The sequence below is a fragment of the Cololabis saira genome, chromosome 20 (genome assembly GCF_033807715.1).
Source record: "Cololabis saira isolate AMF1-May2022 chromosome 20, fColSai1.1, whole genome shotgun sequence".
Lineage (NCBI taxonomy): Eukaryota > Metazoa > Chordata > Actinopteri > Beloniformes > Belonidae > Cololabis > Cololabis saira.
In genome coordinates this window covers 1583070-1600060 of record NC_084606.1, presented here as the reverse complement: position 1 = coordinate 1600060, position 16991 = coordinate 1583070, and the positions used below count along the sequence as shown (strand labels likewise).

At 39.9% G+C, this 16991-nt stretch overlaps 2 protein-coding genes across 3 annotated transcripts in view; both read right to left on the bottom strand.

Annotated features, from left to right (window-relative positions):
- Nucleotides 1–749: 749 nt before the first annotated feature.
- LOC133420687 (alpha-tectorin-like) lies at nucleotides 750–9076 on the bottom strand. Its single transcript, XM_061710451.1, has 12 exons — nucleotides 8826–9076; nucleotides 8512–8671; nucleotides 8337–8415; nucleotides 5576–5638; nucleotides 5235–5434; nucleotides 4126–4257; nucleotides 3852–4036; nucleotides 3097–3251; nucleotides 2766–3005; nucleotides 2472–2643; nucleotides 2236–2358; nucleotides 750–1909 (listed from the first exon to the last, which is right to left on the bottom strand). Exons 1-11 carry the CDS (start codon nucleotides 8967–8969, stop codon nucleotides 2236–2238), a joined length of 1653 nt encoding a protein of 550 aa, XP_061566435.1. The 5' UTR covers nucleotides 8970–9076; the 3' UTR covers nucleotides 750–1909.
- Nucleotides 9077–9369: 293 nt separating this feature from the next.
- LOC133420688 (uncharacterized) overlaps nucleotides 9370–16991 on the bottom strand; it is a 29566-nt gene continuing 21944 nt past the window's right edge. The window contains exons 1-8 of one of the 2 annotated variants that reach the window (XM_061710452.1): nucleotides 14501–14599; nucleotides 13753–13784; nucleotides 13431–13497; nucleotides 11612–11733; nucleotides 10236–10448; nucleotides 10010–10087; nucleotides 9645–9744; nucleotides 9370–9533 (exon numbers count right to left, since the gene is read on the bottom strand). In XM_061710452.1, the coding sequence (XP_061566436.1) occupies nucleotides 9406–9533; nucleotides 9645–9744; nucleotides 10010–10087; nucleotides 10236–10448; nucleotides 11612–11733; nucleotides 13431–13476 (687 nt within the window). In that variant the 5' untranslated portion in view covers nucleotides 13477–13497; nucleotides 13753–13784; nucleotides 14501–14599 and the 3' untranslated portion in view covers nucleotides 9370–9405. Of the gene's footprint in view, nucleotides 9534–9644; nucleotides 9745–10009; nucleotides 10088–10235; nucleotides 10449–11611; nucleotides 11734–13430; nucleotides 13498–13752; nucleotides 13785–14500; nucleotides 14636–16991 lie in introns of those variants that run through there. The other variant, XR_009770614.1, reaches the window with a different exon arrangement.

Sequence of the window (16991 nt, the reverse complement as noted above, 5' to 3'; positions counted from 1 at the left end):
AGCAACTCCATGGGAGGAGGAGGAGACATATCTATGGTTTTACCCAGAATCCCCTGCAGCAGCTCCATGGGAGGAGGAGGAGACATGTCTATGGTTTTACCCAGAATCCCCTGCAGCAGCTCCATGGGAGGAGGAGGAGACATGTCTATGGTTTTACCCAGAATCCCCTGCAGCAGCTCCATGGGAGGATATGGATACATGTCTATGGCACTGGCGCCCGGGTGCTCTGCGTTTATGTAGCTAAACTTGAGCTGCTTCGGTGGGAAGCAAAGTCCTTAGTAATGAGTCCTACAGACTCGTTACTCCGGCACTTTAAAACCAACATGTTGTACATTTTTTCTTTTAATATAATTTGTTCTTTTGTATTGCACCAATCACCACAACAAATTACTTGTGTGTGTTCAACTACTTGGCAATAAAATTCTTTCTGATTCTCGTTCTGATTTCCACAAAGAACTTATATCAGTCTGCCTTCACCAATGCTGCCGTTGGAGCATTTTAGAAATGTAAATTCCCCGTTCACTGGACCGACAACTTTCACATGCTCCTCCATTTCCACTTCTCTTCTACAACCAGAAAACGGTTAGAAGTAATAATATTAGATTAGATGCGGAGAAGGCTTTTGATTCAGTCGGATGGGACCTTTTATATATTTAGCTCTGGAGCGATTCGTTTCCATGATACATTTATAAAATGTAAAAACAAAAACAGAACACATGTGAGAGGCAACACAAGAAGGAGCAAAACTCTTTGAATTTTACCACCACCTTTTTATTTCTTTTTTTGGTCTTTGGATACAGAACAAACAATAAAAATGATAAAGAAAAGTAAAAGCGTGAAGAAACAGTGACATGTTTCAGCTTCAACTGAACTGTAACAGAGGCTCCTGTTTCAAAACACCAGAATATGTAAACTACTGCTAAAAAAGCACCTTGAAGTTTCTCTGAGAATCTTTCTGAGAAGAAGGACTGAACTTGTGTTCCAGATGAATCATTCAATGATCGCTGCACGGCTGCAGATTAAAGTCTTGCTGAGCAGAAAATGTATGTCACAAATGATGAATGTCCTTTTATGCAGACGACACCCCACTAAATCTTTCTGGTCTAAAAGTCTGTCCACCTTAAGAAGCTGACAGTTTTGCGGTTCATGCAGCGAGTATCTCTGTCCCTGGACATCAGAACACTCACTTCTACAGTTTGTGGTTCAGTCTGTTGGAATGAATTGATCTGTACTTAATTAGACTATAATGAACTGGTCTGTGTTTACTGTAAAGTGTCTTAAAACTTGGAAGAACTTCTTTTACTACCCTTTTTAATAGTTTCACCCTGAACAACACCTTTCTAAAAGCTGATTAATATGAAGGTATTGATTAATAAGATATGATAATCAATCTCATATCAGATTAATATCTGTTTCTTAATTAGACTATAATGAACTGGTCTGTGTTTACTTTAAAGTGTCCTAAAAGTAAGAAGAACTTGTATTACTACCCTTTTTAATAGTTTCACCCTGAACAACCCCTTTCTAAAAGCTGATTAATATGAAGGTATTGGTTAATAGGACATGATAATCAATCTCATATCTGATTAATATCTGATTCTACCTGGATGTTAGAATGTAGATTTGGTTTAAATCAAATGTAACACACTTCCCTTCACCAATTACGACTAAAAGAGATAAAAGAGGGTCTGTGACATGTGTCTGATGACAGTTTGGTCCTGTTCTCATAATTCTGTGTCTTTCGTTGCTGCTTTTTGTTGCTTTACGAGTTAACAAAACTTCACGGCAGCAGCAGGATCTGAGCTCTTCCTTTCACACGTCCGTGATCAGGATCAGGACCAGACACGAGTCGGGGATCCAGACGGGGGTCGGCAGCCTGTCAGTCAGTCCGTATCACCGTGGTAACCACCTGTGAAGACAGAATTAAATGACAGGATGAAAATGTGACTCGTGTCTCTTCTACAAACCCTCCGGTCTTCTTCACATCTCTGGCTTCTTTCCAATCACTCAGCTCCCTTTTCTGAGACTGGGAGCTTTTGTTGTCCCTGATCTGCGACTGTCCGGCTGCAATAATGATTACAATCATCTTATCTGAACCACGCATGCTTTTGTCTGATTTTATAGCTCAGGCCAGTCTGGTCTTCTTGAAACACAAACACCACTGAAAGTCAGCACACAAAACAAATAAACGTCATTACAAGTTGCACAACGATGTCACCACCGGCAGAGACTCACCTATTTAGTCCATGCCATGCTGATGAAGGCGGGAGCCACAGCTCTGCCAGCTGACCTGCCGTATCTGGATCTGGACAAGGCAGATCTGCGCTTTCTTTTCTTATCATCTTTCTCAGAACAATCCTGGAAGTTAGAGATGGAGAGACTTTAGACGACAAACATGGGTTCTTTTATTTGGAGTGAAGCTGCCGACAGCAAAACTTGACCAAGTTTAGAAGCTTTGCAGTGAGGCGTACCGGCAGGCATTTGTCGCTGTCGGTGTCGTCTTTGACGCACAGGTGGATTTGGCAGTGCAGGTAGACGTCAGTGGAGCTGGCCGTGAACTCAAACATGCTGAAAGAGAAAGAGCTGGAGGTTCCTTCTCCGTTTCCCTCCACCTGCACCGTCTTGTCGGCTTTGTTTGCACAGCTGTCCAAAAACAAGAAAAACACCCTTTGGTCAGCAGTGGCCGACAGCCAGCAGAAAGATGGTCCATGAATCCGCCCCGGGGAGTCTCAGCGCAGCAGCTGCCTCTTCAGAACACCACTCACCCATCCTTGATCAGGTCGTATTTCACGTCACTGTCGGACTCTTCCTGGCCGGTGGCCCAGCAGGAGTCGATCTCCATGACGACCAAGTTTTCATCCAGCCCGTCGCTCGTCAGCTTCACCCAGATCGTCTGGTCCAGCAGCACCTCGGAGTCCACAGCTTGTGTGTGGTCAGCGTCCGTGTAGGCGTTCATCGTCACCTTGTAACTAAAAGTACCGGATGTGACCTCCTGGGAGACGGAGCTGCAGAGCAAACACAAGCACAACGTCAGCCCGTCGGCCTCACAAACCAGCCGACAACAGAAGTAGAACCCAACCGGCAGCCGGGACACACCTGTCCTTGATTGTGAAGCTCATAGTCTTGACGTCTGGTTCAACGTGGACGCAGGAGAAGTCAATATTGACCTCGTTGTGGCGAGTGATGACATTGGAGGAGGAGCTGGACGTGGATTGGATGGTGTTCTTGTACGACACTTTGCCTTCTTCTTTCTGCAGGATCACATTCAGATGTTTGAGTGAAGCGGCTCATTTATGTTTCCACCTCCGTCATGTTGCGGTTAATCTATCTGTTAACAGTCTGTCATGAACTCGGAGCCGCTTCTACCTGTATGTGACGACACAGATGTAGAAGCCACCTGCAGCCACTAGAGGGCCCCGGAGCTCCCCTTTCATTTAAATATTCAGTATTTAGCAAAAATAACAACCTGGTTTATTTATAGACACCTAAATGCAAACATTAGAGAACTGCACTTTGAAATACCTAAATTATTCCTCAGATGTGTCGTCTGTTTATGATCTAAGAGTGTTTTCTTCTTCATAAATCCAGAATGTTTTTCAACCACACTTTGTTTTTATCTCAAAAGGCCCTCGTACATTGTTGTGCTAGCGTAGCTAGCGTCAGCAGGATTTATGTCAGTTACTGTATCTGGGTTTATTTTTGTAGCTCAGCTTGAATGTTAAAGTTGTACAGGTCCCTAAATGTGTTGAGCAGACAACCAACATGACTGCAAACATCTGTAGATCCTAAAGTGGAGGAGCCAGAGAAGCAGCCCAGCTGTGGCTGGAGGAGACTGTGGAGAGGGAACCCACCTCCACCTCCGTCCCGCAGTTGTCGTTGTCGAAGCTGAAGGTCACCATGTGGCTGTCCTCGTCCATGTCACCAGTGCACTCCGGGTTGTTGAGGTGAAAGACGGAGTAGTCGAGACCTTTCTCCGCCAGGAGACAACCCACCAGAGTGAGTGAAGCAGATTCACCTGTGCAGATCGTCGCATCACCTGAACATGAGAATATTGTGTTAAAAGAACAGTTAAATGTTGTTCTCCAATCCCTCGCTCCTGTTTGGTCGTTATAAAAGCTGCATTACCCAGTTTGTTGCTTGATTGTCTGTATTTGGAGGCAAAAATGCTTCTACAGAGGCAGGTGGGGATACCGCTGACCAGTCCACAGAACTCATGATCACTGCAGGGATTGTCTTCACAAGAGATCTGAGGCGTAGCTGCAGGGGGGGCACAAAGTTAGTTCAAACACATGCACGTTACTAATTATAACATGAACTACAAAATTTCAGGAAATTTTGATATGGGCATGCCCTACTGCCCATTCGTCCCCTCTCGCTGCTTTGGTTTGGGGCTGTAGTGGTTGTGTTTATGGTGGTTTTGGTTGTGTTTAAGGTGGTTCTGGTTGTGTCGGAGGTGGTTCTGGCCGAGTCAGATAAGCGTCCAAATTTCCGTTAGCTTAAAAATTAGAGAAGTTAAATATCTCAAAAACTGTGAATGAAATATGTTTTAGTACAACGCCTCCCAGGTTTTTCGATGTCGTAATGATGTCTGTACAATAAACCGTTGCCTAGCAACAAGCGTCCAAGTCCAAACTAAAATTTAAATTTAAATAGAAAAATGAAAATAAGAAAAAATAGAACGTTAAATATCGCAAAAAACGTAATAATTAGCATGATGAGGTTGTACGATCCGTTAGAGCCAATTGGGTCGAGTGTTTCTAAATAAACACAGATAAAGTTCCGCCGAGCAGTAAGTGTCCAAATTTTCGCCATTTTTTTTTTGTTTTTTGGCATCTAGCGTTGCCACGGTAACACTTTTGACTGACAAAAGTAAAGCCCATCGAGGCACGATGGAGACTCATCCAATGATGTAGGGCATGCGTGGGTGCACGTTGCGGTTCGGGCCGCATTAACAGACGAAAAAAGCGTGCGGAATAACAAGAAGAAGAAAAGGGCAACCTTTTCTGTATACTATTATATCGCCTTCATTTTCATGTTTTATTTTTTGGGGATTTTTTTTTTCCACATCAGAGCGGGGTCATGCTGTTCACCCGCTGATGAGCAGTGGGACTTGTGCGACTTTAGCTTGTTAGCAAAATGCTAGCAACATTGCCCTGGACGATTGCAATAGTGGCATGCCCATAATAAAAGGGAAAAGACGGATATGAGTTTTGATGCAGAAGGCTGAGTCTTACAGCACTGCTTGTCGGACCTCCATTCCCCCAGTTCGATCTCAGCCAGGCTGCAGGCTCTGGCGTAGGCCTCCAGGTACTGACACATGACGCCGTCCTCATCAGGATAGTAACACATGGTTTCCTTGCAGGCAGCTATGTAGGGGTCTGGGGTGACGGCGGCGTTACAGGAGGTGAAGGGTTCCTTCGTCAGGATGTCGCAGCTGCTCCAACAGAGAAGACGAGACAGAATGTGAGGTTTATCTTCCATCGGATGTCACAAGACCCAACCGGTGATTAATAGGAAATGTAGATCAGATCTCCACATAGACCGAGTGTCCCCTTGTCTGGAAGAATCTGCTCACCGTTCCTTCATCTCCTCACAGTTGTCTGTCGGGTCATTGGATCTTTTGGCCATAATATGACAGCTAGGGGGCGACAAACACCAGGACATTTTTGTAAGTTTTCCTCAGACATCCATTCATGTCAGACACGACACTCACAGGACTTTCACCTTCCTTTATGCCGGACTTTAAAATACAGAGGACCATCTATGGAACAATTTACCTACATCACTAAAATCAATATCTTCACTGACTTTGTTAAAAAAAAAAACTTGAAAAAAATCATTCTTTAGTTCAGATCAGAAACACTTCTGGAGTTGTTAAATTGTACTTTTTTCATGCAATTAACCTACATCTTCTTCATTTTTCCTATCTTTCAATAATTCAGTATTATTTTTCTTTTTCATGCTAAATTGTCTTTTTCTGTTTTATATTATGCATTTCTATATTGTGTTTTTGCTTTGAAGTCAGCTGTTACTAATACTAATACTACTATTATTACTACTGCTACTACTACTAATACTAATACTACTACTACTACTACTACTACTACTGCTACTGCTACTACTACTAATACTAATACTACTACTACTACTACTACTACTGCTACTGCTACTGCTACTGCTACTGCTACTGCTACTGCTACTACTAATACTAATACTACTACTACTACTGCTACTGCTACTGCTACTACTACTACTACTACTACTACTACTACTACTACTATTACTACTAATACTAATACTACTACTACTGCTACTGCTACTACTACTACTACTGCTACTGCTACTGCTACTACTAATACTTCTACTACTACTACTATTACTACTACTACTACTACTACTACTACTGCTACTACTACTACTACTGCTACTACTACTAATACTAATACTACTACTACTGCTACTGCTACTACTACTACTACTACTACTACTACTACTACTGCTACTACTACTAATACTAATACTACTACTACTACTACTACTACTACTGCTACTGCTACTACTACTAATACTAATACTACTACTACTACTACTACTACTGCTACTGCTACTGCTACTGCTACTGCTACTGCTACTACTAATACTAATACTACTACTACTACTGCTACTGCTACTGCTACTACTACTACTACTACTACTACTACTACTACTACTATTACTACTAATACTAATACTACTACTACTGCTACTGCTACTACTACTACTACTGCTACTGCTACTGCTACTACTAATACTTCTACTACTACTACTATTACTACTACTACTATTACTACTAATACTAATACTACTACTACTGCTACTGCTACTACTACTACTACTACTACTACTGCTGCTACTACTACTACTACTACTATTACTACTACTATTACTACTACTACTGCTACTACCCGTACTCGAGTTGTAAAATAAAATCAGGGGGATGGTGGATTTTATCAAATGGGGACAGATAATTTGTGCTGATTACAAATAATTTAATATATTACAAATAATAGCAGTGACCAAAACACCTGCAGAAATACTGCAGGAATGACATAGCAGCAGTTAAATGCAGCCTTCTGTAAGCTTTAAATATCCACTGGGCTTACATCAAATACATCAAAACACAACAATAAAAAACACTTTTCTGAACTTATCAATATGACTCTGTCCTTCACAGGATAAGTAACATGGATCACTGCAAAAACTCACAATCTTAACAAGAATATTTGTCTTATTTCTAGTTAAAATGTCTCATTTTAGTAAAAAAATCTCATTACACTTAAAACAAGACTCATCACTGGAAAAAACAACAATTTTCACCTGTTTCAAGTAGATTTTCACTTAGAATAAGTAGAAAAATCTGCATGTGGAACAATATTTTTTTTCTTGTAATAAGAAGATAAATCTTGTCCCAAATTGTTCTACTTATTTCAAGTGAAAATGTACTTGAAACAGGTGAAAATGGTCAAATAAGTTATTTTTCTGGTGTTATTTTTCTGGTGATGACTCTAAATGTTGAAATAGCATTAAAACCACATTCATTGATGAAATGACATAAGGGATGGAAAGGGGGGATGGCAGTTTTACAGGGGGGATGATTTGGACCGTTTTTATTTCAGGGGGGATGATTTGGACCGTTTTTATTTCAGGGGGGATGATTTGGACCGTTTTTATTTCAGGGGGGATGATTTGGACCGTTTTTATTTCAGGGATGATTTGGACCGTTTTTATTTCAGGGGGGATGATTTGGACCGTTTTTATTTCAGGGGGGGATGATTTGGACCGTTTTTATTTCAGGGGGGATGATTTGGACCGTTTTTATTTCAGGGGGGATGATTTGGACCGTTTTTATTTCAGGGGGGGATGATTTGGACCGTTTTTATTTCAGGGGGGATGATTTGGACCGTTTTTATTTCAGGGGGGGATGATTTGGACCGTTTTTATTTCAGGGGGGATGATTTGGACCGTTTTTATTTCAGGGGGGGATGCCATCCCCCCTCATCCCCCCTCAATTTGAGTACTGACTACTACTACTATTACTATTACTACTACTACTGTTGCTGTTTGTTTTATAAAGGGGAGGCATTTTCATGAGCCTTTTTGGCTTCCACCTTTCCTGCACAAATGCTTTATTTGACCATTGTTTTTACTGTTTATACGGGTTCTGTTTTATGTGCAACTAAACTAAACTAAACTGAAATCGGGACCGCCTCAGTTCTGGTTGTTTTCATACCACACACACTGTTTTTCTGCGAATCATTGATCAGACAGCGTCAGAGTCGCTCAGAGGGACATGGTACCTGCTGCCCTCGGTCTTGTTGGTTGAAGATGCTTTGTCGTCGTCTCCACACAAACCACCTGGTGGATGATAATCTCCTCCTGAAATAGTTCAGGAAAGAACGTGTGAGAAGAGCAGGAACATTCAGACTCACTAAAGTAAACCATGTGTCCTGAATGACACGTTTAACTTGATACCTGTAGTTTGCAGCTGCGCAGTGTTTCCATCAAAGAACAGAGTCACTTCTACCGAATCGTTCAGTTTCAGTTTGGCAAAGACTCCAGCTTGGGTCTTGCGGAGATCAAACCCACTATTAACCGAGAAAGGGCTGCTGAGAGACGTCACCACATCGTCCACCTGCATCACAGTGGAGGTGAAAGGTGAAGGACACAAATGAGTTCACAAATGTGTACTTAATGTGACCGTGTGGATGCATGGGAGCAGAGAACTTGAGGAGGATTTCTGATAAAACCCCGCTCCGGATCCAGGACTGTGCTGGAAGACAGCTTACCTTGACTGTCCCACCTTGTTCCAGGAGAACCTCAACACCATTGTTTTTCAGTGTCACACTGTCCAGAAAGCTCACATCTGCGAGACGTCGGTCCTTGTAGCTGGCCAGAACTTCAAATTCTGAGAATTCAACTCCATCTGACATCAGAGTGTACGTGCAGCGATCCTCCACAGAGGTGACGTCGCCGTCGACGTTGATCACAGTGGGTCCGGTCAACGTGCAGATCCTGTACGGGATGCACCTGATGGAGAAGGAGCACAAACATCAGGAGCTGCTGTTGAGGAACGTGTCCACCAGGAGGTTCTACCTCCCTGAAAACAGGGACCATCAGCAGCTTTATATAAGCAGAACGTACTTTATTTGTTCCTAATTCATACAAGTATTTATTGAAGGCACTTGTGAGAATAATTTATCTTCTCTGTGTACTGATCTCCATCTCTTCAGAGGTGGAACTCACTGATGAGATCAACTAACACCTCCATCTGCTGCTGCTTCACCACAATAGTGTCTTCTAAAGAGACTACGATGCTCACTGAATCTCTGCTCAATAACATTTGATTTTAGTTCACAGTCAGAATACTTACGTGAGATCAATATCACAATGTTTATTTGCAGGACAACCTTTAACTGATAAGACGCTGTCAACACTGCAAGTGTAATATCCACACTCTAGATCGTACTCATCCTCTCCAGCCATGAGATAAACACCTGAGGAGAAAAGTTTGTATTAATTTAAAAAAGATGAAAACACAAACTAACCAAAAATATTAAATATCTGACTCACGGAACCCTTAAATGTTATTTTGAGCCAACATTTACCATTCTCCATTCTGCATCCAGTGAGGATTCTGAAGTTGGTGGCACCTTTACCAATGGTAGTATATTTCTCCAGAGCGTTGGAGATATAAGCATTAATTTTCTAAACGGGAACAAACACAATCAATTAATCACAACCATGAAGCTGAATCAACAGATTGGAGACAAATGAAGATGAGAAGAGACAAAAGTTTTAATTACATTCAGAAAGTAAATTGTTATGATCTCCTGTTAACTGCAGTGTAAAGAAGACCAAATAAATCTAAAGAGTCTAATCTAAAGAGTCAACTTTGGATTAGACTTAAATATTCACATGTTCGTCATTGCATCATTTTGAAAGACTGAAACTGCTTATTCACACAACTCACATATTGACCATCAGAGGTCAAATCGTTCTGAATTCCCAGAACTGCTCGGGTCTCGTATTGCACAAGAAACACAGTTACCTGAAACGAGTGAAGAGAGAGTTTGATCTGAAGTGTTTCAGGAAGCAGTCACAGTTTCTTCTTTTTAGCTTTTTTAAAATATTAAACAGTGGAAACTAAAAATACTTAATAAGTGTGATAAAAGTTACAACCAAACAACAAAACTTACCGAACCTTCTCCCTTGGCAGCAGTCATTTGCACAGAGCACGTCATTTGTTCATCCATATCGGATATCGATTCATTTAATTTTCCCTCAAGCTCAGTATCACGTTGTGTAATTTGAAAAGTAACTCCTCCAGTGTTGTCAGGTAATTCAATGAAATCATTGCACTCTAAGTCGAAACATAACATTATGCGCCCATTGGGCCTGTCGAGCCTCGCCTGTTGAAAATCAAAGACACAAATCAAATCAAGAAGTTTCGTCTGAAAGTTTCCTGCAGAGACTAATTGGATCCATGTCTGCTGCACACAAAACGGAACAGTCCTGCAAGTTATAAATGTACTTTCAAACGTGTGGATAATTGAAGGCCACGCCTCCGGCTGATGTGAGGGGAGTTGCTTGTAGTTTTGTGGAGTTGAATATATGTGTGGTGATCGCAGGACCTTCATGGGTGGAAACATGTGCACGTGGCGGTTTGAGCATCTTTAATCTCTAATGAGACGCGGTTTCAACTCTGAATCCACGATGTTACAAAAGAATTGATGAATCAGCATTTACTGTATGAACTATTTTTATTGTTCTGATGTAACTTGAACTAGTTTCCTCAGCAACAGTTACGATCTTTACATTCCCTGCTGTCATGTTTTATGACGAGTTAAGACTTGAGAAAATGAATGTCTAAAAAAATGTTTTAAATAATTTCATGCGGAGATTATGTGTATAAGTTTAAAAATGTAAACTTGATGCAACAGTTGAACCTGACATTGAATTTTTGATGATTTGAGATGCACTTAAGTGATTTAAGTAATATTTATTTGTTTTGTCTGCACAACATGTGTAGACCGTTGTTCTTTTAGACTGGCCAGCTGCTGCAGGGATTGGCAGGGAGATCGTCTTGATCCCAGCTAAGGAAATACACCTACACTTACACCTACCCGGGGAGTGTACATGAGACACGGAACAGCACAAGGAACACAAAACAACACTTACCAGTAAAATAAGAACTGAACAAGTGTTAGAACGGAATTATTCTTTATTTTATTTTATCTTTGAAGAAAAGAGCTCTATTTTATTTTCCAGTCACTGTAATTGTGATAATATATATACTGTATTTTGTGTGTTTAGTTACTACAATAAAATTGTCAGTTGTTTACTATAACCATATTCTTTCTTGCTCCTGAGAAGCCAGGTCTTAGTAGCCTATACTCTTTTGCAGTTTTCTAAGTACAAGTGCTACAACTACTTTTATTGTTCTGATGTAACTTGAACTAGTTTCCTTAGCAACAGTTACGATCTTTACATTCCCACTGTTATCTGCTTGTTAAATCTGGACGCCAGCAGGTGGAAGATTAAAAAGTGCCGAGATCATCTTCATCCTACTCACGGTGAGAGAGGTGTATTTCAGGCCATAGTAGGTGATGGGACAGGAGCTGATGTCGTGCGAAACTGGCAGAGAAGAATACTTAGGAGCACCTGAACCCCCCGCGTCGGGAGGTGATTGGGCACCTGCAGAGACGGAGACACAAACAGGAAGTGGTCTGAGTCTGAGGACGACAAGTAAAGCTGCAGAAACAAAGCTGAGATGATCCGAGGACAGGCAGATGGATGAGATGGAAACAAGTTAAACATGAGAAAAGTTCAAACTATAGCTAACAGAGTAAACCTTCACGTTTATTCTGTTGATGTTACATGAAGTGGAACTGCATGAAGAAAAGAAGACATTTATGAACCAACACCAACCACAAAGGTACAAGAAAAACCTCAATATCTGACTTTAGAAATGGAAAACCTTTTGAAGGAAACGGAAATACAATTTTCTGAATTTCTTGGGTCTTTTACAATAAAAATGTCTTTTAAATGTTTGAAAATTCCTGCGAAAAACTAAAATGTATTGCCATAACTTTGCGAATGTTGAACAAACCCTGAATATGTATTTATTACAAAAACTCAGATTATTCTATTTTTATTAACATAAATTGAAAGAAAGACTCTTGAATCACAAGACAGATGTTAGATATCTGAGTAAAAAGTTAAGCTCTCCACAGGGAAAGACTTTAATGCTCAAATATCATGAAATGAACAGTCATTTTATTTCTTCTCCAAAAGCTGCACATGGAGGTTGGTCTTGTATCTGTATCGCCCCCTAGTGGCTCCAGAGGTTTGATGCATCCAGTACTCGAGTTGTAAAATAAAATCAGGGGGGATGGTGGATTTGATCATATGGGGACAGATAATTTGTGCTGATTACAAATAATATAATATACTACAAATAATAGCAGTGACCAAAACAGCTGCAGAAATACTGCAGGAATGACATAGCAGCAGTTAAATGCAGCCTTCTGTAAGCTTTAAATATCCACTGGGCTTACATCAAATACATCAAAACACAACAATAAAAAACACTTTTCTGAACTTATCAATATGACTCTGTCCTTCACAGGATAAGTAACATGGATCACTGCAAAAACTCACAATCTTAACAAGAATATTTGTCTTATTTCTAGTTAAAATGTCTCATTTTAGTAAAAAAATCTCATTACACTTAAAACAAGACTCATCACTGGAAAAAACAACAATTTTCACCTGTTTCAAGTAGATTTTCACTTGTAATAAGTAGAAAAATCTGCATGTGGAACAAGATTTTATTGCTTGTAATGAGAAGATAAATCTTGTCCCATTGGCAGATTTGTCCTACTTATTTCAAGTGAAAATGTACTTGAAACAGGTGAAAATTGTCAAATAAGTAATTTTTCTGGTGTTATTTTTCTGGTGATGACTCTAAATGTTGAAATAGCAGTAAAACCACATTAATTGATGAAATGACATAAGGGATGGAAAGGAGGGATGGCAGTTTTACAGGGGGGATGATTTGGACCGTTTTTATTTCAGGGGGGATAATTTGGACCGTTTTTATTTCAGGGGGGGATGCCATCCCCCCTCATCCCCCCTCAACTCGAGTACTGGATGCATCTACATCAGAAACATTTGGCTGCAACAGTCACATCCGGCTCTTTTAAGAACGCTGGACCAATGATAGATAATATATGAAATAGCTACATTTACTGTGGGATGCTGACAAACTTTAGTAGAAGTTGACTTTCTCAATGTAAGAATAGTTGCTTTAAAGGAGGACTTGTAGGACTTTTACTGAAGGGAAGTGTTGGATATTTCTGTCTCCAGCAGTGAGCGAGTGTCTGACTTACCTGTCAGGGCCACGAGCAAGCTCAGGTAGAACAGTGGAAGGAGCATGTTGGATCAGCCGATAGAGAGCTGTTGGAAGAAAAAAACAAACTCACTGCATTTTTCTGTCAGTTGGAGAGTGAAGCTCAGTGATGGTCAGATACTGAATTGTTCAGCAGCCAGAAGAAACACGATCAATTGCAGTTTCTGATCTGAACGTCACACTCAAACATCATTAACTGCTTTTGGCAAATCATTAGTAGACAGACGACAGTTACAGCAGTGAAGACTTGACTTTGTGAACTCAGAAACTGTAAAAGACATTAATGTTTCTGTGAAACAAACCTTTGTTGCCGATGAAGGTGAACCTCTTGATTCTGCAGGAAATAAGAACACCGACATCAGTTAATTGTAGCTCTTCATAAAAACCACATTGGCCACGGTTACATGATGTTTTTTAATTCGGAATTAATTATTCCAAATTAAATAATTCCAAATTCCGAAAAACTAACTTAGCCGCTACAACTTTGAAAAGCTCACAATTTTGATGTTTCCTATTTCCATCTGTTCTTTTAATGATTTCTATTTATTAAATAAATGGTCTCTGCTCTTGACCAGCGTTTACTGCGTGCTGCCATCTTGAAACTTTGTTTGGAAAACCAGCCCAGCGTGGAATATAAGCGTCATGGAGACAGACGGGCGAGGGAACGAGCAGAAAGAAAGACCGGAATTAATTTACAGAGGAATGAGTGTAGACATGATTGCAGAATTATTCTATTCAGATTTAAAATCAGAATAAACCAGCTACTTACTTCGGAATTAAGTTTAATTCGGAATGGCCATTTTCATTCAGAATTAGGTGTTTACATGGTAAATTTTACTCATTTTAAATCAGATTTAATTTTAATTCTGAATTAAAGAGGAATTAAACTTCCCATGTAAACGCACTCATTGGACAAAAATGTGACCTGTAGGACAGATTTAAACTTTTTCAACTCTGATCCTGGTTAGAAAATGATTTATTTGTCCAGTGAGCGGATGTTAAGGAAGTTTAACCCACAAACTTGTTTAAGTCAACTTTCAGCAGCCTCACCTAGTGCAGCTCTGATGAAGATGATCTTGCAGCTGTTGGAGAGATGTTTCCGCTGGTATCTTGAGGGAAGATGCCGCTCTGCCTCTCCGTCTCTGCCTGTCTGTTTTTATGTCGATCAGCGCTCCTTTCCACGCCCTAAAGAAGTGACGAGGAGGTTGAGTGACCTATGGAGTTGCCAGGTGGGAACCGCCCTCTGCTGATGAATGGCCTTCTGGCATCTCGTTTTGTGCGGGGAGGGGGGGGGGGGGGGTGTTATGTGAAGCACTTTGTATTGCAATTTTTGTATGAAAAGTGCTCTATATATAAAGTTTGATTTGATTTGATTTGATTTGATTAGATAACCTGGGAGACAGAAGATGTTCAAACAGTTTCTGAATTTAACATGATTTTTAGGGTGAAAAAAGCTTGATTCTTGATTTAAATATTTTCAGAGACACGTCAGCTAGAAAAGTGATATTCTTGTTACGGCTGCATTCCTACACGTAGGAGCAGGTGCCGCAGGCCAGGTATGTAATGTGAATGGGTTTAATGACAGCTTTTGAATTCCGTACATGCCGTTCTTTAGATTGCATCTTGTCACTGGAACATTGTGTAAGTCACTTGGGTCATAGTTAATTATGGTTTACCGAGTAAAACAGAAATGACAATTGAAATTAATATCATTACTTACTTTTATAAATTGTCCTAACTATCATGTTGATTAGGAACCAAACAGTACTTCAGAGTACCGAGACTTTTTGGAGTCTTTGGATGGTGGCTTGAGACTGGCCCTTTTGGGGACTCCCTTGTTGTGCTGGGGGACTTATGTGCAAACGTGGACAATGACAGTGAGACCTATAAGGGTGTGACTGGGAGGAACCAACTCTCTGATATGAACCCCAGTGATGTTTTTCAGAATATAAGGTCGAAAACAGCTGCTTTAATGTTCATGTGCAGAGTTTAGAGGTCAGCTGCTGAAAAACCAGTTTCTGGTTCTGAAAGACTGTCATCCGTTGAGAATTTCTGAAATGTTGTGCAAGTTATTTAGGACACACTTGAGAGCCGGTCATTATTCAAAACCGCCACATTATTTAAGGACACACCGACTGGACCTTGTCAAAGCAGGACCTTGCATGTTTGATTAGCTGCTACAAAGGCTTTTTTAATATGTTTATATACGGTTTTAATTTATATCCTTGTTGCCTCTGCATTCCTTAACGTGGGAGCAGCTGCCTCAGGCCAGGTGTGTACCTTGACGCAGCTGGGGGAGTTATGTGCACACGTAGACAATGACAGTGAGACGTGTACGGATGTGACTGGGAGGAACCAACTCTCTGATATGAACCCCAGTGATGTTCTGTGTTTGGACTTCTGTCCTCATCACTGATGGACAATTTAACGTGTTATTTAGGGTGAAAAAAGCTTGATTTCTGATTTAAAAGTTTTTAGAGACACATCAGCTATGTGGAGGTGGCATTTCCTTTTTTATAATTATAAGGTGGTAGAAGAAATGTCATCTGCGGTAGATAATGTACTTGAATGTCTTACAATAGAAATACGTATGGAAAAAAAGAAAAATGTCATTGTGAGTTGTATATACAGAACACCAGGGTCTAATATAGACACATTTAAAGACTGGATAGAGGAATATTCAACAAAAACAAGACATAAAATCATGTTTATCTGTGGCAATTTCAATATTGATCTTCTAAATGCAAATAATCATAGAATGGCCGAGGAATTTATTAATACATTATATAGTATTAGTCTATATCCCAAAATCACCAGACCAAGCCGGATCACGTCCCACAGTGCTATATTAATTGATAATATATTTACAAATGACATAGACAACAATACAGTGGGAGGAACATTAATAAATGACATCAGTGATCACCTTCCGGTCTTTATAGTTTATAACAGCAACTATGGGAGAAACAAGCAGAACAACAAACCACAACACAGAAGAGTTAGGACAGAAGAGTCTATGGTTGCACTTAAAAACCATCTAATAGCACATCATTGGGAATTAATATATAAAGAAAATGATATTTACAAAGCATATGATGATTTTTTAAGAACATTTAAATCACTATATGATAAAAAATGTCCAATTAAACAATATAGTAGAAAACTAAAGTATAACGATAATCAGTGGATTTCAAAGGGACTGCAAAATGCCTGCAAAAAGAAAAATACATTATACAGAGAATTCCTAAAACACAGAACAAATGAAGCAGAAACTAATATAAGAAATATAAAAATAAGCTAACTAATATTATGAGAAATTGTAAGAAAGAATATTATAACAAACTAATAGATAACAATAAGCATAACATTAAGGGTATATGGAACATATTAAACAGCATAATCAGAAATAACTATAGGCAGATTATTTACCCGTAGTATTTTATATAAAATGATAAGATCATACATAACATGGATGAAGTTGTTAATAAATGTAATACATTTCTTGTAAATGTTGAACCAAATTTAGCAAAACAAATCCCAG

Excerpts from the sequence above, each read along its gene's own strand:
- LOC133420687 (XM_061710451.1), bottom strand. The coding sequence starts at position 8,969 with ATGTCAGATGGAGTTGAATTCTCAGAATTTGAAGTTCTGGCCAGCTAC. Across the intron at positions 8,672-8,825 it reads AACAAGGTGGGACAGTCAAG|GTGGACGATGTGGTGACGTC; the intron begins GTAAGCTGTCTT and ends ACTGTGATGCAG. Across the intron at positions 5,435-5,575 it reads TGTGAGGAGATGAAGGAACG|CTGCGACATCCTGACGAAGG; the intron begins GTGAGCAGATTC and ends CTGTTGGAGCAG.